This window comes from Eleutherodactylus coqui, chromosome 6 (assembly GCF_035609145.1).
Source record: "Eleutherodactylus coqui strain aEleCoq1 chromosome 6, aEleCoq1.hap1, whole genome shotgun sequence".
Classification (NCBI taxonomy): domain Eukaryota; kingdom Metazoa; phylum Chordata; class Amphibia; order Anura; family Eleutherodactylidae; genus Eleutherodactylus; species Eleutherodactylus coqui.
The window spans coordinates 224,242,906-224,266,692 of record NC_089842.1 but is presented as its reverse complement, the minus strand read 5'-3'; the positions used below and the strand labels follow the sequence as shown (position 1 = coordinate 224,266,692).

The 23,787-nt window shown below is 47.6% G+C and overlaps 2 protein-coding genes across 2 annotated transcripts in view; both read left to right on the top strand.

Moving 5' to 3' along the window:
- Positions 1-9,144: 9,144 nt before the first annotated feature.
- LOC136633327 (methanethiol oxidase-like) overlaps positions 9,145-23,787 on the top strand; it is a 54,334-nt gene continuing 39,691 nt past the window's right edge. Inside the window, exons 1-3 of the mRNA XM_066608984.1 lie at positions 9,145-9,188; positions 11,333-11,386; positions 12,011-12,123. Of these exons, the coding sequence (XP_066465081.1) occupies positions 9,185-9,188; positions 11,333-11,386; positions 12,011-12,123 (171 nt within the window). The 5' untranslated portion in view covers positions 9,145-9,184. The remainder of the gene's footprint in view (positions 9,189-11,332; positions 11,387-12,010; positions 12,124-23,787) is intronic.
- Positions 12,292-21,581, top strand: LOC136633329 (methanethiol oxidase-like). Its single transcript, XM_066608990.1, has 9 exons — positions 12,292-12,476; positions 12,552-12,672; positions 12,794-12,976; positions 13,064-13,245; positions 19,874-19,952; positions 20,084-20,205; positions 20,285-20,368; positions 20,784-20,902; positions 21,288-21,581. Exons 1-9 carry the CDS (start codon positions 12,309-12,311, stop codon positions 21,448-21,450), a joined length of 1,221 nt encoding a protein of 406 aa, XP_066465087.1. The 5' UTR covers positions 12,292-12,308; the 3' UTR covers positions 21,451-21,581.

Here is a 23,787-nt window from a genome sequence, read left to right as displayed (position 1 = left end):
GGGTCACTATTACTACTCGGGCCAATATAGGGGACACAGTTACTACTGGGGTCACTATTACTATTTACTACTCAAGCCACAATAGGGGACACTGTTACTACTGGGGCCACTATGGGGGTCAGTATTACTTCTGCGGCTACTATAGGGGTCACTATTGGGGCTCATTCCCATGGATGTTAGTGCATTTCAGTCATGCTAATATTTCTTTGCGTTTTTCACCTACACTGGCGTGTTTTTAAGTACACAAATACACTGCGCAAAAGAAGGCAGACAGGCTCATTGAAATGGTGTGCAAATAAGCAGGTTTCCTGCATACTCACTGCGTATTTGTGCAGCCCATTCATTTCAATGGCTTATTGCAGTGTGTAATACGCCCCAACAAGGTCATGTTGGGTATTATTTAACGCAATTATGCAAAAACATACGCTCATGTGAACAAACTCATTGAAATCAATGGTTTCTATTCACTGTGCATTATGCACACAGGACCGTTACTAAGGGAAGTCCAATCCGAATATGATGGGCGACTTTCGCTGGTTCTTACAGAAGGAAGGTAATGTTTCCTACAGGAGGAAGTCAAGATCCAAGCGTCATTTTTGCAGCAAAAACAGTTGACTAGCAATATTACAGCACGTCCAAACGTATCTTAAGTAAAGGAAATAGTTTGTAACTTAAAAGGGGGACGTGCTGCTATTATTCAATGTTACTAGTTAGAGATGAGCGAGCACGCTCGGATAAAGCAGTTACTCGAGCGAGCATCGCTCTTCTTGAGTAACTGCTTACTGGTCCGAGCAGGCTCGTGGGTGGGGGGGATCTGGGGGGAGAGTGAGAGAGATCTCTCTCTCCCTCCGCTACCCCCCACCACCCCCTGCTTGGGCCAGTAAGCAGTTACTCAGAAGAGCGATGCTCGCTCGAGTAGCTGCTGTATCCAAGCGAGCCTTGCTCTTCTCGAATAACTGCTTACTGGTCCGAGCAGGCTCAAGAGGGCGGGGGGGAGCTGGGGGGAGAGTGAGAGAGATCTCTCCCCCCCCCCCCCCCCCGCTACCTCCCGAGCCTGCTCGGACCAGTAAGCAGTTACTCGAGAAGATCAATGCTCGCTCGAGTAACTGCTTTATCCGAGAGTGCTCGCTCATCTCTATTACTAGTGTAATCAGCAGCTTTTCGTTTTACAGTAACATCAACTACTTTCTGTTATGAAAATATTTTTCAATTTTGCACAGCGTTATCCAATGCTATATCCAAGATCAAGAAAAGACTGGGGTAAGTGGTATAGGAACATTACATGAAAAAGGAGAAAAGGTACCTAATCAGATGGAGCAGCTGGATGTACATGCACAACCGGAGGAGTCACCAGTAAAATGGGAAGCCCCATCTGATCAACTGAATGAAGAACAGAAGAAACATGCCTGGTTTACTGATGGGTAAGCTAAATATCAAGGTAGCAATCAAATCAAGGTAGCTACAAGCCAACACCAACAAATTGTTGGCAACTACAGGAGACGGAAAAAGTAGTCAATATGCAGAGCTTTATGCAGTGTACAGTGTACTAAAACAAGAGAGCTTGGATAGGTGCTACCTAACTTTTTAGTTTGCAGATAGAGGGATTGCTGCCAGAGCCCACATCTGAACTGCTAAAACAGGAGTAGCTGCAAGAGTCACACAAAATACCCTCCAGCATCAGCACCAGAAGAACAGGAGGAGGTCTTCAAACTACCCTCCAGCACCAGGAGCAGAGAAACAGGAGGAGCTACCAGAGCCCTAAAGAACATGCTCCAGCATCAGAACCAGTGGAACAGGAGGAGCTACCAGAGCCCTACCAAACACCCTCAGCATCAGGACTGGAGGAACAAGAGTAGCTTCCAGAATCCACCAAAATACCCTCCAGCAGAAGGACCCAAGTAACAGGAGGAGCTGCCAGAGCCCTCCAAAATACCCTCCAGCAGGAGAACCCGAGTAACAGGAGGAGCTTCCAGAGCTCTACAAAATACCCTCCAGCATCAGGATTGGAGGAACAGGAGAAACTGCCAGAGCCCTACAGAATACCCTCCAGCATCAGGACCCGGAGGAACCAGGGAAGCTGACAGGGGCCTACAAAATACCCTCCAGCATCAATACCAGAGGAATAGGAGGAGATGCCAGAGCTCTACAAAATACCCTCCAACATCAGGACCGGTAAAACAGGAGGAGCTGCCACAGCCCTACAGAATGTCCACTGACATTCGAACCAGTAGAAAAGGAGGAGCTGCCAGAGCTCTACAGAATACCCTCAAGTATCAGAACCAGATGAACAGAAGGAGCTACCAGAGCCCTAGTGAACACCCTCCAGCATCAGGACCCAAGGAACAGGAGAAGCTACCAGAGCTCTACACCATACCCTCCAGAATCGGGACTGGTGGAACAGAAAAAGCTCCCAATGCCCTACAAAATGCCCTGCCATATCCGAACCGGTAGAAGAGGGGGAGCTTCCAGAGCTCTACAATATGCCCACCAACATCCGAACCAGTAGAACGGGAGGAGCTGCCAAAACCCTACAAGATACCCTCCAGCATCAGGACCGGAGTAACAGGAAGAGCTGCCAGAGCCCTACTTAATACCCTCCAGCATCAAGAGGAGCCAACAGAGCCCTACAGAATACCTTTCAGTATCAGGACTGGAGCAACAGGAGAAGCTGCCAGAGCCCTACAAAATACTCTACAGCAACAGAACCAGAGGAACAGGAGGAACTACCAGAGCCCTACCGAACACCCTCAACATCAGGACTGGAGGAACAGGAGGAGCTGTCAGAGCCCTCCAAAATACCCTCCAGCAGGAGGACTGGAGGAACAGGAGAGGCTGCCAGAGCCCTCCAAAATGCCGACCTATATCTGTACTGGAGGAACAGGAGGAGCTACCAGAGCCCTAGAGAACACCGTCCAGCATCAGGGCTGGAGGAACAGGAGGAGCTGCCAGAGCCCTACAAAATGCCCTCCAGCATGAGGACCAGAGGAACAGGAGGAGCTGCCAGAACCCTACAGAATACCCTTCAGCATCAGGACTGGAGGAACAGGAGGAGCTGCTAGAGTCCTGCAAAATGATCACCGGCATCAGGACTGGAAGAAAAGGAGAAGCCCTACCAGAGCCCAAGAAAATGTGCTCAAGTATCAGGACTAGAAGAACAGGAAGAGATCTTCCTGAGCCCTATAAAAAGGTACTCAAACATCAGTAACAGGAGGAACAGGAGGAGCACTTTGAGCATTTGAATTGGAAAAGCAGGAGGAAAGCTGCAAGGGCCCTACAAAATGCTTTCCAGTATCATGCTGGAGGAGCGCTTCCAGAGACCTATAAAATTCCCTCCAGCATTAGGATTGGAGAAACAGTAAGATTGCAGCCAGAGCCCTACAAAATGCCGATCCACATTTGGAATGGTATAACAGGAGGACCCTGCCAGAGCTCCACAGTATCCTTAGAGCAATGTAATGGTATATTCTTGCTTTTCCGAACTAAGGGTTAAAATTCGAGTAGCTCTGAGAACTGTTGGCACGTTACACAGCACTTGTGTAAATCACAAATGATTCTGTTTATTTGTCAAAACACTCAGAGAATATATAGTCCTTTAAGAGAAATACATTGAAGTCAGGTGACCCAAAGTCACCTGATTTAACATATACATAGCTTGTTACACCTTTTAGCACGTGCTGTAACATCGGTCTTTTGGTCAGAGATCATTAATTGGTAATCTATAAGTACTCCTAAGCTTAGTCAATGTTCTAAATGTTTAGTAGACCAAATAAAGTAAAACAGATAATAAAAGTTCTACTTACTAATAAATTTCTAAGACATCATTAAAATTAGACTAGGGCTAAACATAAAACAACACACAACACAGAGTTTCTTATTGTTACTGGGTCAGATTTGTAATAGGCGTCAGTAAACAAAAATTAGAGGGGCCGGCCTCATGCATGTGAGTCCGCATAGTGAAGTCTCAATAGATGAGACTAATTCACTGTAAAATAACACGAGCCGTAAAGTAAGTCCTACTGAGAACTATTAGGCAGAACAACAATTAGTCTACCATATGATTCATATAGCTCAGATGCATAAATGGCAGTGTCCAAATTCCACTACTGGACTCAAATCTTTAGATTCTCATCCAAATGTTCCCGAAGGGTTTATAACTCTGGTTCGGAGGTTGTAGATACACCCAAATGGAATAGAGGATCCAGGGAGCAGCTTTATAGGACCGTCATACGGCCAATGAGGTGGCAGCTGGTTAGCTTTCTTCTTGCTACAGACATCCTTGAACATCTGGTATTGAATCGGTAACTTTCCAAAGTCCTGTTGACCATTCTCGGGGCCTTGGATTGGTTTAACCCCTTGAGTGGCGTTTTTTTTACCATCCTGTCAGACCCACCAGGGCAGGTTTTTTAAATGGGCCAGGAACAGGAGGAGCTGAAAAAGACCTACAACACACCCTCCAGCATTAGGACCGAAGGAACAGGAGAAGCTGCCAGCGCCCTGCAAAATGCCCATCACTATCTAAACCAGTAGAACAGAAGGAGCTGCTAAAACCCTACAAAATGCCCAACCACATCTGCACCGGTAGAACAGGAGGAGCTGCCAGAGCACTACAAAATACCCTCCAGCATCAGGACCCGAGGAACAGGAGGAGAAAACAGAGCTCTACAAAATACCCTCTAGCATCAGGACCAGAGAAACAGGAGGAGTTGCCAGAGCCCTATAGAAGACCCCCCCAGCATCAGGACTTGGCAAACGGAGGAGCTACCAGAGCACTACAAAATACGCTCCAGCATGAGGACCAGAGTAACAGGAGGAGCTGCCAGAGCCCTACAGAATACCCTCAAACATCAGGACCGGAGGAACAGGAGGATCTACCAGGGCCCTAGAGAACACCCTCCAGCATCAGGACTTGACAAACAGGAGGAGCTACTAGACCTCTACAAAATACTGTCCTGCATCAGGACCAGAGGAATAGGACGAGCTACCAGAGCCCTACAAAATGCCCACCCATATCTGAACCAGTAGAACAGGAAGAGCTGCTTGAGCCCTACAAAATACCCTTCAGCATCAGCACGTGAGGAACAGAAAGATCTGCCAGAGCCCTAGAGGATTCCCTCCAGCATCAGGACTGCGAGGAACAGGAGGAGCTGACAGAGCCCTACAACACACCCTCCCGCATCAGGACCAGGGGAACAAGAGGAGCTACCAGAGCTATACAAAATACCCTCCACCATCAGGACTGGAGGAACAGGAGAAGCTACAAGAGCCCTACAAAAAGGCCACCAACATACAAACCGGTAGAACAAGAAAACCTGCCAGAGCCCTACAAAACGCCCCCCCCCCCCATATCTGAACCAGTAGAACGGTAGGAGCTGCCAGAGGTCCACAAAATGCCCACCCATATCTGAACCAGTAGAACAGGAAGAGCTGCTAGAGCCCTACAAAATAGCATCAGGACTGGAAGAACAGGAAGAGGTACCAGACCCTTAGAGAACACACTCCAGCATCAGGACCTGAGGAACAAGAGGAGCTACCAGAGCTCGACGAAATACCCTCCAGCATCAGGACGGGAGAAACTGAAAGAGGTACTAGAGCTCTAGAGGATTCCCTCCAGCATCAGGACCGGGAGGAACAGGAGGAGCTGAAAAAGACCTACAACACACCCTCCAGCATCAGGACCGAAGGAACAGGAGAAGCTGCCAGCGCCCTGCAAAATGCCCATCCATATCTAAACCAGAAGAACAGAAGGAGCTGCTAAAACCCTACAAAATGCCCAACCACATCTGCACCGGTAGAACAGGAGGAGCTGCCAAAGCACTACAAAATACCCTCCAGCATCAGGACCCGAGGAACAGGAGGAGATAACAGAGCTCTACAAAATACCCTCCAGCATCAGGACCAGAGAAACAGAAGGAGTTGCCAGAGCCCTATAGAAGACCCCCCCAGCATCAGGACTTGGCAAACGGAGGAGCTACCAGAGCACTACAAAATACTCTCCAGCATGAGGACCAGAGTAACAGGAGGAGCTGCCAGAGCCCTACAGAATACCCTCAAACATCAGGACCGGAGGATCTACCAGGGCCCCCAGAGAACACCCTCCAGCATCAGGACTTGACGAACAGGAGGAGCTACTAGAGCTCTACAAAATGCTCTCCAGCATCAGGACCAGAGGACAAGGGGGAGCTGCCAGAGCCCTACAGAATACCCCCAAACATCAGGAAAGGAGGAACAGGAGGATCTACCAGGGCCCTAGAGAACACCCTCCAGCATCAGGACTTCACGAACAGGAGGAGCTACTAGACCTCTACAAAATACTGTCCTGCATCAGGACCGGAGGAATAGGAGGAGCTACCAGAGCCCTACAAAATGCCCACCCATATCTGAACCAGTAGAACAGGAAAAGCTGCTAGAGCCCTACAAAAAGCCCACCCACATCTGAACCAGTAGAACAGTAGGAGCTGCCAGAGGTCTACAACATGCCTACCCACATCTGAACTGGTAGAACAGGAGGAGCTGCCAGAGCTCTACAAAAAAAGGCTCCAGCACAAGGACCGGAGGAATAGCAGGAGCTGCCAGAGTCCTACAGAATACCCTCAAGCATCAGGACCGGAGGAAGAGGAGGAGCTACCAGTGCCCTAAGGAACACCCTCCAGCATCAGTAGCAGATGAACAGGAGGAGGTACCAGACCTCGACAAAATACCCTCCAGCATCAGGACCCAAGTAACAGGAGGAGATACCAGAGCACTGTAAAATGCTCACCCATATCCAAACCGATAGAATGGAAGGAGCTGCCAGAGCCCTACAAATTGCCCACCCACATCTGCACCGGTAGAACAGGAGAAGCTTCCAGAGCCCTACAAAATACCCTCCAGCATCAGGACAGGAGAAACAGAAAGAACTGCCAGAGCACTAGAGGATTCCCTCCAGCATCAGGATCAAGAGGAACAGGGGGAGCTGACAGAGCTCTCTAACACACCCTCCAGCATCAGGACCGGAGGAACAGGAGAAGCTACAAGATCTCTTAAAAAGCCCACCAACATACGAACCAGTACAATAAGAAAAGCTGCCAGAGCTCTACAAAAAACCCAGCCACACCTAAACCGGTAGAACAGGAGGAGCTTCCAGAGAACACCCTCAGCATCAGGACCCAAGAAACAGGAGGAACGACCAGAGCTCTACAAAATACCCTCCAGCATCAGGATGGGAGAAACAGAAAGAGCTGCCAGAGCCCTAGAGGATTCCCTCCATCATCAGGACTGGAAGGAACAGGAGGAGCTGAAAGAGCCCTACAACACACCCTCCAGCATCAGGACCAGAGGAACAAGAGGAGCTGCCAGAGCCCTACAAAATACCCTTTAGCATTAGGACTGGAGGAACAGGATAAGCTACAAGAGTCCTACAAAAAGCCCACCAACATATGAACCGGTAGAACAAGAAAAGCTGCCAGAGCCCTACAAAAAGCCCACCCACATCTAAACACGTAGAACAGGAGGAGCTGCCAGAGGTCTACAAAATGCCCACCCACATCTGAACCGGTAGAACAGAAGGAGCTACCAGAGCTCTACAAAATATCCTCCAGCATCAGGACCCAAGTAACAGGAGGAGATACCAGAGCCCTGTGAAATGCCTACCGATATCCAAACCGGTAAAACAGAAGAAGCTGCCAGAGCCCTACAAAATGCCCTCCAGCATCAGGACCAGAGAACCAGGAGCTGCCAGAGCCCTAGAAAACACCCTCCAGCATCAAGACTTGGCAAACAGGAGGAGCTACCAGAGCTCTACAAAATACTCTCCAGCATGAGGACCAGAGGAACAGAAGGAGCTGCCAGAGCCCTACAGAATACCCTCAAACATCAGGACCAGAGGAACAGGAGGAGCTACCAGGGCCCTAGAGAACACCCTCCAGCATCAGGACTTGACAAACAGGAGGAGCTACCAGAGCTCTACAAAATACTCTCCAGTGTGAGGACCAGAGGAAAAGGAGCAGCTGCCAGAGCCCTACAGAATACCCTTAAGCATCAGGACCGGAGGAACAGGAGGATCTATCAGGGCCCTAAAGAACACCCTCCAGTATCAAGACTTGACAAACAGCAGTAGCTACTAGAGCGCTAAAAATACTCTCCAGCATCAGGACCAGAGGAACAGGAGATGGTGCCATAGCCCTACAAAATGCCCACCCATGTCCGACACTGTTATTACTGGGACCACTTTAGGGGTCATTATTACTTCTGGGGCAACTTAGGGGGAGCGCTGATACTATGGGAATAATATGGGGGGGTCACTATTATTGCTGAGGATACTGTGGGGGGTCACTATTATTGCTGGGGTTTCCTTGGGGGAGGGGGGGGTCAATATTATTGCTGGCGGACCCCAACACTATTATTGCTAGTGCTGATATAGGGGACACTATCACTACTGAGGCCGCTCCGCATGTGGCAGTATTCCCCAAGCTGAGTTAAGTATGACATGGCGGAAATACTGCAGAGTATCCGCAGCGTAAATTTTCACAGCTAAAAGAACTGTCACAATCTGTACCATTGGTGCAGATTTTGACTAAAAATCAGCTGCAGATACGCATCGGCGCTCCCCCTCACCTCCTCCGAAAGCTTCCTGCTGTCACCGTTCCCCTGCTTCCGGTTTCCAGAGGTCTGGTCAGGTGCAGGGCCGCTGATCAGGTGATGCTGGTCAGGTGAGGCCACTACAGACTGCTGAGAACTGAAAGACGGGGAGCGCTGACAGCGGGAAGCCTACTGGGGAGGTGAGGGGGAGCGCCGCATAGTCAAAATCCGCACCAATGGCATGTATTTTCACAGTTTTTTGGACGCAGAAATGCTGCGAAATTTGCTCCATTTTTTTTGAACCGTGATAAGCCCTGGGAAAATCTGGTCCCCTTTTATATATAATATAAATATATACACACACACACAAAAACCATGGGCCTCCTTGATTACACCCCTATATATATATATACATAGCAGGGCACTCTGTTTGCACTCCAGGTGATGAGCACTATGTGGTTGTGTGGATGGGCTGCAGGTGCAAGGTTTGGTCTGGGTGGTACAAACACAAAGTGGCGCCACCCCTCACCGCCCCCTACCTGTCCTCCCCACACTATATAAGGAAGAGTCTAGAGGGGGAAGACATAACAGCCTTGAGACACCTGCCCTGGGAGTGAGAGACAGCAGCATGGGTGAGAGTCTCCTGCTGCCCCCCAGACCCACCTCTCTGTGTTCCTCTGACTTTCCTGCAGTCTGTGGATGGTTGGTTGGCTGCAGACATGTAAGCTGACTGTGTGGTCAGGGATATCTCACCTGCAGTAACCATGTAGGTCCCAGGATGAGTCAGGTGGATGACACATCCTCTATTTATGTGGAGGTCTACCCTACATCCAGTATAATGTAACTACAACCCCCATCTTCCTCATACCGTATAGCATATTGTGGTGGTCTCCCATTCTGGACTGCAGTAGTAATGGTGGCTGTCTGGTTGTTGCTTTGCCATTGATTACTAATATTTTCTGCCTGTTAAAAAGGTTGTACCAGGATCACAAGTTCTCCCCCATCCACAGAATAGGGGACCACTTGCTGATCGGTGGGAGTCTTGCCAGTCCTGAGATCAGGGGTCCTGCAATGAGGAGGAGACTGTATGGAGTGCTTGTGGTACAAGTCCTGGGGGTACCTGGTGATCCTGATGCAACCCCACTAAGGCTATATTCACATGGCATCATCACTCCCATTCAGGGGCTCTGTCCGAATAGCTAAAAATGGTGCCCAGATAAATCCCTTAACCCTTTCCAATCCACTGTCTGACGTCTAAAGACATTCTGATTTAGGGCTGTACAGCTCCGATGTCGGAAGACATCCGGCAGGGTATTCTTACTGTAGATTACTGGCCGCTCTGTTGTTGGGAGGCTGCTCCAGCATGTCTCATACCACAGTACTGGCTCTAGCCAGCAGATGGCGTCGTTGCATAATGGCAGAAAGAGAAAGCCCCCTAGGAAACCCTGAATCTAAAATTGGATTGCAAAGGGTTAAAGGCTCGGTAGGCAGCTATTAGAAGGCAAAGCTGGCAGCTCCATTTTACTATTGTAGCGGGTTTCCATTCAATACCACACAGAACCGCACGGTCTACAACAACATCCTGTATGGCCAAAACGCTGGGATTTAACGAACCAAAGCTGATCGCTCCATTTTCCCAGTAGGAGCCGCCTAGCTTCTGTCTGGATGCCATTTTTTTGCTATCTACATGACTCCCTGGGACGGAACCTCTGAACAAGGTGAAGATGGCATGTGCGGGTACCTATGATCTTGGTGGTTTTCTTTATCGGTGTAGAGTTGGATTAATAAAACCGACAGAACACAGATCCATATTATTCAAAGTGACAACGTGTGTGTGTGTGTGTGTGTGTGTGTGTGATGAGCGAGCGCACTCGGCCACGCCCCTTTTTCGCCCGAGTACCGTGATTTTCGAGTACTTCCGTACTCAGGCGAAAAGATTTGGGGGGGCGCCGTGGGTGAGTGGGGGGGGGAGACGGAGAGAGGGCTCCCCCCTGTTCCCCGCTGCTACCCATGCTGAATTCATTGTTCCTTCAATGATAATAAGCCATTCAGACCCTGAGGAGCAAAGAGCCCCAAACCATGATATCTCCTCCGCCATAGCTCCAAACCATAATGTCCCAAACGACAATGCCCCATCCCCTGTACTTCACGGTTGGATGAAGTTTGGAGTTGCTGTGGGTTGCGCCTTCTGCTTAGTATTCTGCATATGATTGAAAAAACTTCCTCCTTTGTCTCATCCATTCATAGAACATTGGCCAGATGCACTGTGAGACATCCTAGTGGTCTAGAGTGAACTTGAGATGGCCCACAATGGTTTCAGCCAGCAGCTTTCTTGGTTGTGTCCTTCCATGATCACAATTCCTGATCTAATGGTGAACATATGAACAGAGGTTTTTGCAGTCTGTAGACTTTTCTGTAGGTCCTCTTCTGTTCCTCTTGGGTTCCTTCTTTCAAGACACACATGGCTTTTTCCAACTTTCTTTGTCTCTGTAATGCGTCTTATGAGCTGACAGTTACTTACTTCGGTCAATGCAAGTCTGAAAAGAATAGATCTACCAGTAACCAGGCTCCATGTGCCTTTATTTAATGGATAAAGCCCCTGTGACAACCGCACTGCCCTCTCATCTCCTTCATGGGAACACATTTACAAACTGTCTCTTGGAGAGGTCATTAAAGGGATGATTGGCTCTGAGCCCCATAAACTAACTGCTAAGGCTCGGAGCCAATCATGGTTGCCTTGCAGACTTCTACTCCTTACATATTGTCTTCTTTACAGCTCATTGTGGATCATGTGGTCCCGGATACAAGAGTCCTCTGGACGCCATGAAAGGTAAAGAGTGCTTGACATAGCCACACTACAGATCTCTGAGGGTATCGAAGCTTATGATGTTCTATCTCCTTATTTTCCAGTCTGCAGGTGTTCTGTAGAGGGGATGCAGCTGCAGTGTCCCTCTGTGCTATGAGGCTGCATGCTGCGAGAGGGGATAGGGAGCAGGAGGGTGGAGGACTCGGCTTGGGGAGCTACAGAAATAAACACTTACAGGAACTGCAGAAGGAAAATGTCCCAAATCACTCCACATCTGTGCCTGCAGGAGGAGTGAGGGGGATTCCTATAGGTGGGATTCTTGGACCATCTGAATAGTGACTGCTTCACGCACTGTAATCTCCTGTGGTCTTGGGGTGGTGGCTCCAGACGCTGCTGCTTACATCTATGACTGATGTGTATATGGGATCTATAGACGTATCCTGTGAACACACGGTATGTAAACATACGCAGCGCCCCCTCAGATCAGAATATTATATAGTGTCCCTGACCAGAGGAGCAGATATCCTCAATCCTGGTCTGCTAATCACCAGGCTGAGTCGCTCACACAAGTTGGGGGATAAGGGTCCTGTTGGTGGCTGCTCTACTCTGGGGTCTCCTGTAACATTGTGCTGTGACCCTCATGTCTAGGTCCCCGCGAGGAGTTGATTTATGTGCCCTGCATCTATCACAACACCGGGCTTAACAAGCCGGACTACCTGGCCACTGTGGATGTGAACCGGAAATCTGCACATTACTCCCAGGTAACAAGCGTGTCTGGGCACAATCCGATAATTGGAGATTTACATTGAAAAAAAAGTACATGATAATCGCAATTTCCTACAGAAGGTTCTAGACGAGGTAGATGTGATGCAGGTGAGTGCAGACTCTGGATGTGAGCGCATCCAGTGACACTTTTTCCATATTCCATGTCATTCACCGTCTGCCGATGCCCAATGTGAACGATGAGCTGCACCACTCTGGCTGGAACGCCTGCAGCAGCTGCTTTGGAGATCCCACTAAAGTGCGGGACAAGCTGATCTTGCCATGTCTCATCTCTTCCCGGGTCTATGTGGTGGATGTGGGCACTGACCCACGAGCCCCTCGTATCCACAAGGTGGGTGTTACCTGATGCCTCCCAGGACTGTCTGCACCCTCCTGGGTGATGACTGCTGTATGTGATCCCCTGCAGGTGGTGGAAGCGGATGACATAAAGGAGAAGTGCGGTCTGGCGTTTCTGCACACCTCTCACTGCCTAGGCTCTGGGGATGTCATGATCAGTGCCATGGGAGATCCTGAAGGGAATGGCAAAGGTGAGGGTGCCGCTTATGATATCGTCATCTGAATGCTGACCATGAGCGAGTAAAAGCTTGGAAAGTTATCCTGGAGTCTCCTCACAGCTTTTGGTAACTTTCCTTCTGCTCCACATCTCAGGAGGCTTTGTCTTGCTGGATGCAGAGACGTTTGAAGTAAAAGGTAACTGGGAGTTAGACGGACAGGCGGCAGAGTTTGGCTATGACTTCTGGTACCAACCGCGGCACAACGTCATGATCAGCACTGAGTGGGGAGCCCCACGGGTGTTTGGAAATGGTTTCAGAATTGAAGATGTCCAAGCTGGTAAGACAGGGCAGCTACTGACTGGACCCAACCATGGCATCCTCCAATTGTTCTGGGTGACTGACTTAAATTATATTTTTATTTCAGGACACTACGGTCACCGGTTACATGTGTGGGACTGGACAAAACGCACTTGTATACAGAGTCTGGACCTTGGCGAGAATGGACAAGTTCCTCTTGGTATCCGGTTCTTACATAATCCAGATTCGGACCAAGCCTTGATGTGTTGTGCTCTCAGCAGTTCAGTATTTCATGTCTATAAGGTGGAGGTAAGGAGCCACAACTACCGGTCAGTGTCTACTTCTACAGTAGAACCAGTGCTTCTCCGCAAGGTCTTGGATCATCAGGCTCCTCATGTTTCATTTCTGTCTATCAAACTGTGCCTCTTCTCAGTAAAAGCAAAAGCAATCTTGTAGATAGGATACTCTTTTAATCGCTAACAAAAAGACATGTTCTAGCGAGCTTTCAAACCTACTTGGTGTTCTTCCTCAAGCTTAATGGAATATATCCGAAGAGCTATATAACACACGTACATGTAAAAGGCAGAGACGTGGTGGGATTAACTTGCACCTAAAACAATACCAGAACAGGATGAGTAGAGGAGTAAATACTTAATTAGTCCACTGAAAGGATGTGAAGGTTTTATGGTCTCTAAATTGGTATTAAGGGGTCACCAGGCCAGAGTGTTATATCTGTGCTCCAGATTCCTCATGTGCACCACTGTAGCATGAAGCCTCTTGAGATGTTGAGGCCTCTGAGTGTCAAAGAAGGTTATAAACTTATACTCCCAAATTCTTCTGTGACAGATTTAAAATTGCGTTTTAATATAGTAACTTTCATATGTTCCATATTGTGTCTGGCTAGAAAAATGCTCCGCCACAGGTAATTCTGTCTTTCTTTAGCTTTTGTCCTCTGTCTCCCACATAAAGAGCCCCCCCCCCCACCCCTATGTCAGCAGGTCTTGCAGCTCCTTACATTACAAGGATAAGTTTCTTTGTGTGTCGGAGGGCAATGCACTCCTGATTACAAAAGGTTCCTCAGATTTGGAGGTTGCCTGTAACATAGGAGGGGAGGGTTCAGGAATATGGTTTTCTGACAGTCATCCCTATATACAGTTTAATGGATTTTCTCTGCGGTTTTCCTTACTACCTCTAGCTGCAGATTGTAGGTCACTACTAGAGGTACATGGTAGTTTCCTTCCTTTTCTGTGTATTGGAGTACTGTAGTTTCCGTGGAATAAAACGACCCCCAACTGTCAACTTATACGCCGGGAATACAGTGTAGGAAAAAAAAAACTCTCCACCTGCTGCAGGCTGTTGCTCCCTCCTCCTCGCTGACAGAGCATTGCTTTCTGGATGTGAGGCTTGAATGCCCCGCCTCCAGAAAGCTAGTGCTCTGATTGGCTAACACAGCGCCGGCTTTCATTGGCTGATGCCGTGCTGAGTTAGCCAATCACAGCCATTCAATGACCTCATCGATTGGCTGGTGTGGGTGTGTGTAGGTGTGTGTGTGTGTGTGTGTGTGGGTGTGTGTAGGTGTGGGTGTGTGTAGGTGTGGGTGTGTGTGTTTTTGTTTTTTTTTCCCTTTTCTTCTCTACAGCTCATATCCGGCATGTACGACGACCCCCAACTTTGGAGATTCTCCTGGGTTAAAAGGTTGTCTTATACGGCAGAAAATACGTTGCTTTCTGGGTATCCTGGTGGCTCCAGTGATTTGGTCATCTATTGAGGTGAGATGGTACCTCTGGTTTATAAATGTCCTTTTAGGATGCTATAGGTGTTCCTCTGTCTGTTGTGTTGGAGCAGACCTAGATGTATCTGATGGCCTGCCCTTTACAGATATAGATTAAAACTCTATAACAAAGATTAAAAAGGTGGGCCAACATAACACCAACGGACACAGACTGACAGAATGTAAATAGGACGTCAACCCTTCAAAAAGGGTCACTAATGGTTGCTTAGTCCCCTGATGCTGTTAAGGAAACAAGTATCTAGCCTGGTAATGATCCACACTTAGTGATGTTCTCGGAGATTTAGATAGTAAAATATATGGCTCCGAGGTAGAGCTACTCAACGATCAATGAAAAATGTTGAGTAAGCTATTCAACACTATGGTTGCTGTATAATATATCAAGTAGTCACCCAACGGTGTAATTAGATGTTGAGTGTTGTGTTAGAATGTTTATATAATACAGTAGATATTCTCAAAGTGCTTGACTTGTTTCTCTGTCCTCGTTTGGGACAGTTCTACAGGAGCGGAGCTTTAAATTGCCCAGACGTATGTTTGACAGTAATTGTGGATACCAGTCACTAAAATCCAGGATTAGGACTTTAATATATAGTCCTTTGCAAGCTGGGGTGGTGCCCAATAACTGGTATTCTGTAGCTTGGTCCTACAAATAACTCCTACTAGTTACATGGTACCACTTGAGTCATCAGTTTTTTTTCAAGTGGTGTCTTAGCTCACGCTCACTCACTCCCATCACACAACAATTACGAGGGACACATGTTTGGGTTTAGTGCCTAATCTCCACTCTAAACGGTTATGTGGGTCCATGCATCTAATCTCCAGACCGGAGATGAAAGAGTAGTCCCCCAGTAATCAGCTATATTGGAGGATAACAGATCAGTTCAGGTCACCCTGTATGTTCATAGGATGCACTGATCAGCGTAAGATGGCACTTCTGAGAAAGTGCTGTATCGAGCATATTGACCCGACTACTGCACCATAACTATATTTCTAGAGATTGTAAGATCAAGGTCATAGAACGGAAGTGGGCCGATCAATTGGTTTTCGGTATAGGAATGTCTGTATTGAGTGGTTTAAAACTTTTTGGTGTCCAAAAAGTTGATCTCTGTATATGAGTGATTCAATGTCAGGTTTATGGTGGGGTGAAATAAACTGAATTTCTCATGGAATTTTATTAGTTCTTGTTTGTCCAGATGATTATGATGTCATCAATGTAGTGGAAGTAGGCCAATGGTTTGCTAGGGCAGGAGGCAAGAAAATCGCTTTCCAGTTTTGCCATGAAAAGGCTGGCCTATTGTGGTGCCATTTGACTGTCCACGGCGGTTCTGGTGAGTTGAAGGAGAAAGTCATGCATGAGGATGAATCTTGAGTTATAACAGATTCAGAGGCAACCCCATTGGCCTCAAGGTGTGCCTGGCAGGGGGTCAGTCCATCCTCAAGTGGAATGTTGGAATATGATTCCATATCCATGGTGGCCAGGTGGTGCCATGATCTACAACCCACAGCTAGAGGTAATAAGGAAAACGGCAATGAAACGTTATCATACCCTACAGAGAGATGACCGTCTGCACGCTATATTCCCGGACTCTACCCTTCTGTGTTATAGGCAACCTCCTAATTTGAGGAACTTTATAATCAGGAGTGCAGTGCCCTCTGACACAAAGGAACTTATCCCTGTAATGCATGGAGCTATAAGACCTGCTTACATATACTGACCGTGGACAGGATACAAATCCCCAACACACAGCAGGACTAGAAGATCATGGGGACATTCACATGTTCTATATCCGATGTGTACCTAATCCTGTGCAGTAAATGTCCACTTGGGTCTTTATGTTGGAGAAACAGGACAAAAACTAAAAGACAATTACCTGCAGCTGAGCATTTCTCTAGTCACGAACATGAGACAAGAAAATTACTGTTAGAAGGAAATTTCAAATCTCAACGTCAAAAGAATTTTGGAGTATAAGTTTATAACCTTCTTTGACACACTTCACACACTACACACACACACTACACACACACACTACACACACACACTAAACACACACACACACACACACACTTCACACACACACACTTCACACACACACACACACACTTCACACACACACACACTTCACACACACTTCACACACACTTCACACACACTTCACACACACTTCACACACACTACACACACTTCACACACACACTTCACACACTTCACACACTTCTCACACACACACACACACTTCTCACACACACACACTTCTCACACACACTTCTCACACACACTTCTCACACACACTTCTCACACACACTTCTCACACACACACACACACTTCTCACACACACACACACACACTTCTCACACACACACACACACACACACACACTTCTCACACACACACACACACACACACTTCTCACACACATACACACACTTCTCACACACACACACACACTTCTCACACACACACACACACACACACACACACTTCTCACACACACACACACACACTTCTCACACACACACACACACACTTCACACACACACACACACACTTCTCACACACACACACACACACACTTCTCACACACACACACACACACACACTTCTCACACACACACACACACACACTTCTCACACACACACACACACACACACTTCTCACACACACACACACACACACACACACACACTTCTCTCACACACACACACACACACACTTCTCACACACACACACTTCTCACACACACACACACACTTCTCACACACACACACTTCTCACACACACACACACACTTCTCACACACACACACTTCACACACACACTTCACACACACACTTCACACACACACTTCACACACACACTTCACACACTTCACACACTTCACACACTTCACACACTTCACACACTTCACACACTTCACACACTTCACACACTTCACACACTTCTCACACACACACACACTTCTCACACACACTTCTCACACACACACACACTTCTCACACACACACACACACACACTTCTCACACACACACACACTTCTCACACACACACACACACTTCTCACACACACACACACACTTCTCACACACACACACACACTTCTCACACACACACACACACTTCTCACACACACACACACACTTCTCACACACACACACACACTTCTCACACACACACACACACTTCTCACACACACACACACACTTCTCACACACACACACACACTTCTCTCACACACACACACACACTTCTCACACACACACACACACACACTTCTCACACACACACACACACTTCACACACACCTTCTCACACACACACACACACACACACTTCTCACACACACACACACACACACACACACACACACACACTTCTCACACTCACACACACACACACACACTTCTCACACACACACACACACTTCTCTCTCACACACACACACACACACACACTTCTCACACACACACACACTTCTCACACACACACACACACACACTTCTCACACACACACACTTCACACACACACACTTCTCACACACACACACTTCTCACACACACACACACACACTTCTCACACACACACACACACACACACACACACTTCTCACACACACACACACACACACACACACTTCACACACACACACTTCTCACACACACACACACACACACACACACACACACACTTCTCACACACACACACACACACACTTCTCACACACACACACACACACACTTCTCACACACACACACACACACACTTCTCACACACTACACACACACACACTTCTCACACACTACACACACTTCTCACACACTACACACACTTCTCACACACTACACACACTTCTCACACACTACACACACTTCTCACACACTACACACACTTCTCACACACTACACACACTTCTCACACACTACACACACTTCTCACACACTACACACACTTCTCACACACTACACACACTTCACACATGGACTAATTAAGTATTTAATCCTCTTTTCATCCTGTTCTGGTGTCTCTTCCTATGTATCCATGCTTCTTTGTGTCTATTCTATTAACTCTAAAAGACCCAAAGTCAGTTCGAAAGCTTGCTATAGCATCACATTTTGTCTTATTAAAAAGGTATCATATCTACAAGATTACTTTTGTTTCTTACTTACAACAGCCATATTCTACTTCCGTATTTCCGCAAAAATAAGGCACCCCCTAAAATTTGCAAAAGTCCCAAATATAAGGCACCCCAGATAGTAAGGCATAGTAAAGTGTGCAGGCAAGTCAAGAGGCCTGTCCCCTGCTGCCATCCCCGTTGTCTCCTACCTCCCAGATGTATAGGTAGAGCTGCAGACAGTCTGCTGTTATCCTGTCCCTGCTGTGCTGGACGAGTGTGCTGTCGTGAGCTCCCCTTGCTGGCTGGAAAAGTCCATACTGTACGTTCTGTTCCTGCTGTACAAGTCTGCTGTGATGAGCTTCCCCCTGGTGGCCGGAAGCTGCAATACCATCCCTGCTTACAAGTGGTACAGGAACTTCTGTCTGCAGACAGGTATGTTACTTTACAGCCCTTATTTTTTTATAGCTGTGTGTCAGGCAACCTGTGTGTGATTCTTAAGGCTGGGTTCTCACAGAGCGTATTTCCAGCGGAAATCTCGTGGTTTGGCCACAGCGATAAACAGCGAGATTTCCGCCGGGAAAGCGCTGTTTCAAAACCCACGGCACTTACCTGCTTGTTTTGAAGCGACCTGGCTGCACTCGTTTCTGTGGTCGTGGAATCCGCACCACAACACTGGCTTCTCCCAGCATTGCCGTGACAGATTTGCTGTCCCATGTGGACGAGATTTCTGAGAAATTTTGTCCACAAAGCTGGCCAATTGAGGGATTAGCGGCCACAGACGGGTTTGCTGCAGCGAAATAAGACACCCCCTGAAAATAAGACTTAGCGCATATTTGGGAGCAAAAATTAATATAAGACGTGTCTGTCTTATTTTCGGGGAAACAGAGTAGCTAACACTGTACCACACTTTTAGATTATCTTCATCTATCTTGTCACTGCTTGTCCTCTTTTCCCTTTACTTCCTTGAGTCACCTATGTCAGAAAAAGGTAAAGCTGCAGTCAGCACTTATCTCACGCCGTCTTCTCTGATCACAGGGTGGACAATGGGAAACGGAGAAGGTCATCCAGGTGAAAAGTAAGAAGGTGGAAGGTTGGATATTACCAGAAATGCCAGGTAGATAAGAACGAACATGAGTCTTGCAGAGCTCTGATCAGCCCTCCATCCTTCTCCGCCATTTCTCCGGCTGTAGCGTTACCTGATCCTCAGTTTGAGAGTCCCTGAGCTTTGGCGCTTTGTCCTTCCAGGGTTCATCTCAGATATCCTGATTTCGATGGATGACCGCTTCCTCTACTTCAACAACTGGCTTCATGGAGATGTCAGGCAGTATGACATTACCGATATCCATCACCCCAGAATGGTGGGACAGGTATACAGCCACTTAGGGTTTCTCTGTCCTACAATTCTACAGATGTATCCACCCTATCATGTGTCTCTCCTCTGTACAGGTATTTATAGGGGGCAGCATTCTGAAAGGGGGGGCAGTGACTGTTATTGAGGACAATGACCAGCCAGATCCACTATTCATAAAGGTGAGAACTCATGTTTCCCTATCAATTCGTGTTCTTTAGAAGAGGAAGAACTCTGGGGGTCCTCATATCACTGCATTTCTCTTCCCCCCCCCCCCCCCCCCCCCCCCCACTGTTACCTCCCGTCCTGTGCCTTACAAGGATCCCTGGGGATCCTCTATCAAACTATTACTGGTGTCTTTTAAGGGGGGCAGGGACCTTCATAACACCTGTGTCCTATAGGGGAGGAGAATCCTCAGGGGCCCTCGTATCCCCATGCCATCCTGCCACCCTATCATGTCTTGTTCTGCTTTTTAGGGAAGGAAAGTCCCCGGGGGGCCTTCATATCACTCCACTATCATCTGCTGTCCTGTCTTATAGAGGACAAGGGTCCTCAGGCCTCTTATATCACCACACTATCCTCTCCTGTGTCTTATAGGGAAGAAAGGTCCCTGGGGGTCCTCAGATGATCCAGCTCAGCCTGGATGGGAAGAGGCTCTACGTGACTACATCTCTGTACAGTGCCTGGGACAAGCAGTTCTACCCTGACATGATCCGGTAAGATGGGTTACTACCCCCTCCTATATGGAAAAGCTGGGGTTCACATCTGACTTCGTCCTGTGGAGCGTCTGACGTGAGGGATTAGAGATTTGTAAGATATTGAATTACTCCTAAGAATCAGGACAAAGAACCAGAGCCCTAATTCTTTCCTCTCAACCATGTCCTAACCCTGTTAGGACATTTCTGTCCAGCTGCCACCACATAACATGCTACATGATAATATATAGCCAGTAGTTGTCGTTGTTTTGGCATTTCAGAACGATATCTTTGTGTTTCCTGCCAAGACATTCACCTTGGCGTCTCAGGATAGCACAGACCTGTACAATTACCTCCTCACATGTAACCCATGCGCGGCCCTGCGGGGTCGTCTCTTGTCCTCCAGGGATGGCGGTGTCCTGCTGCAGATTGATGTGGACACCACAGACGGCGGGCTCACAGTAAACCCAGACTTCCTGGTGGATTTTGGGAAGGAGCCACATGGGCCGGTTCTTGTCCACGAGCCCAGATACCCGGGAGGAGACTGCACATCCGACATCTGGATCTAGTGAGGCTGATATTACTGTGACTATAGTGGGAGGAGTCTCCCTCCTCATTTACATAAAGCTTCAGCGACTATAGACTACCCAGTGCTCTCTTCTGTATGGTTATATATATATACAATAAAACCCTCTCTGCAGTAATGTGTTTATTTATACAGCGAACACATATTCCATGACCACTTGTTCACTCGTCATCCACACGAATTTTAATACAGAGCCAAAGTACTTGGATGAATTATGGCCCCCCTCACATCAGTATGTGCACCTCCTTCTGTGCTTATTTGTAGGAGTGCTTATGTCAGGATACTTATGTGAGTGAAGTGTTATATGCAGATGGATTGTAGTTGAACTAAAAAGGGGTGTGGTTATTGTGTGTGTCTAAACATGACGTGATTTCCCCCCCTCCCCTCCTTCTTCCGTTGACTTCTTAGTAGCCATGACTTCTCTGTAACCTGTCCATCTTGCTGCTACTTCACCCCCCTCTCATAAGCCCTTTCCTGAAAAGCCTGGTAAAATGTGTCCAAAAATACTCCCCTGCCTCGGCTTCTGCCGCTGGCCCCAGCTCTGTAGTTCTGAACTATCAGCAGCAGGGGATTTAAAATCCCTGCCTGCTGGTAGCTGTGATTGTGGTTGGCTGAAGAGCTTCAGCCAATCACAATCAGAGCTACCAGCGGGGGGGGGGGATTTTAAATCCCAGGCTGCTGATAGCTCAGCAGCGCTACAGAGCCGGAGACAGTGGCAGAAGTCGCCGCTGAGCCCTGCCAGCGGCTTTGCACCTCAGCCAATCACATTCAGCTCCACAGTGCAGGGGACAGCAGGAGAAGACATGGCTGAGCCTCGGCAGCTGAAGGGAGGTGTGTTTTGTTTTTTTTAAAACCACTTTTACTTGATTTTTCAGGGAAGGGCTTATATTTAAAGCCCTTCCTTGAAATCAATTGCCGGCAGCAGAATCCTCTACCGCAGCTGACGTGTGACAGCTGCGATAGAGAATTGAAAATAATTCTTAACTAGTGGGGATGAAGGAAACATCTGCTGCATCCAGCAGATGTGTTCTTCATCCCTGCAGGGGACACAGCAGCAGCGGACAGGTAAGTAATTTAATTTTTTTTTTTTTCAGGGAAGAGCTTATATTTAAAGCCCTTCCCTGAAAAAGGATGCAGGGGTGCCAGCAGCAACCACAGCTCCATTGAAAACATTGCGTGCATTCCCTATGGTGCACACATGTCCTATCTTTATGGGCAGGCACCTGCCAAGTATGGACATGTGCACACACCATAGGGAATGCATTGTTGTATATAGAAGCATGGTTTTGTGTGTGCTATGTACGCACAAAAACACGCTTGTGTGAACGCACCCTAAAAGGCAATCAAATAACCCACTATATAAGGCACTTGTCAGGCCTCACATGGAATACTGCGCATAGTTCTGGTCACCGGTGATCAGAAAGGATGTTACAGTGCTGGAGGGGGTTCAAAGAAGGGCAACTAAACTAATACATGGAATGAAGGGACTGGAATACCCAGAGAGGCTATCAGAATTGGGATTATTTACTCTAGAAAAAAGACGGCTAAGGGGCGACCAAATAACTATGTATAAGTACATGAGGGGACAACACATGGATCTCTCCCATGATCTGTTTATACCCAGGACTGCACTGGTAACAAGAGGGCATCCTCTACCTCTAGAGGAACGAAGGTTTCATCACCAACATAGAAGAGGGTTCTTTACTGTAAGAGCAGTGAGACTGTGGAACTCTCTGCCTGAGGACGTGGTGATGGCAAAATCTATAGAGGAGTTTAAGAGGGGACTAGATGTCTTTCTAGAGCTCTGTGATATTACAGATATAGACATTAGATGACCAGAGGGGTTGTTGATCTCAAATGTTGATCCAAGGATTATTCTGGCTGCCATTATAGAATCGGGAAGGAATATTTTTCCTCCAAATGAGCTTAATTGGCTTCGTGTGGGTTTTTTTTTGCCTTCTTTTGGACCAAAAAGGGGAGGTTAAAACTGTATACCCAAATAGCAGGGTCATTCCGTGTCAGTTCAACCAACGCTCCCGGTCGACCATCTCAGATTTCAATGAAACTTAGCACAAAGAGAGATCCTGACCCTAAACTAAGATAACCAGAATATTATGCTTCAAAGTGCTTTGGTTCCCGAGCTACAGGTCTTAATCTAGGGGGTTGTCATGTGATTACAGCGCACAACCTGAAAAAAGTGGCGATTTCAATCCATTACCAAGCCAGTTCCAATGACTCTAGAGCAATGAAACTTCACACACTAGGAGAACTTTTGGTGCTGAATCCAGCTAAGCTCCTCAGACTGCCACTCATCATCATT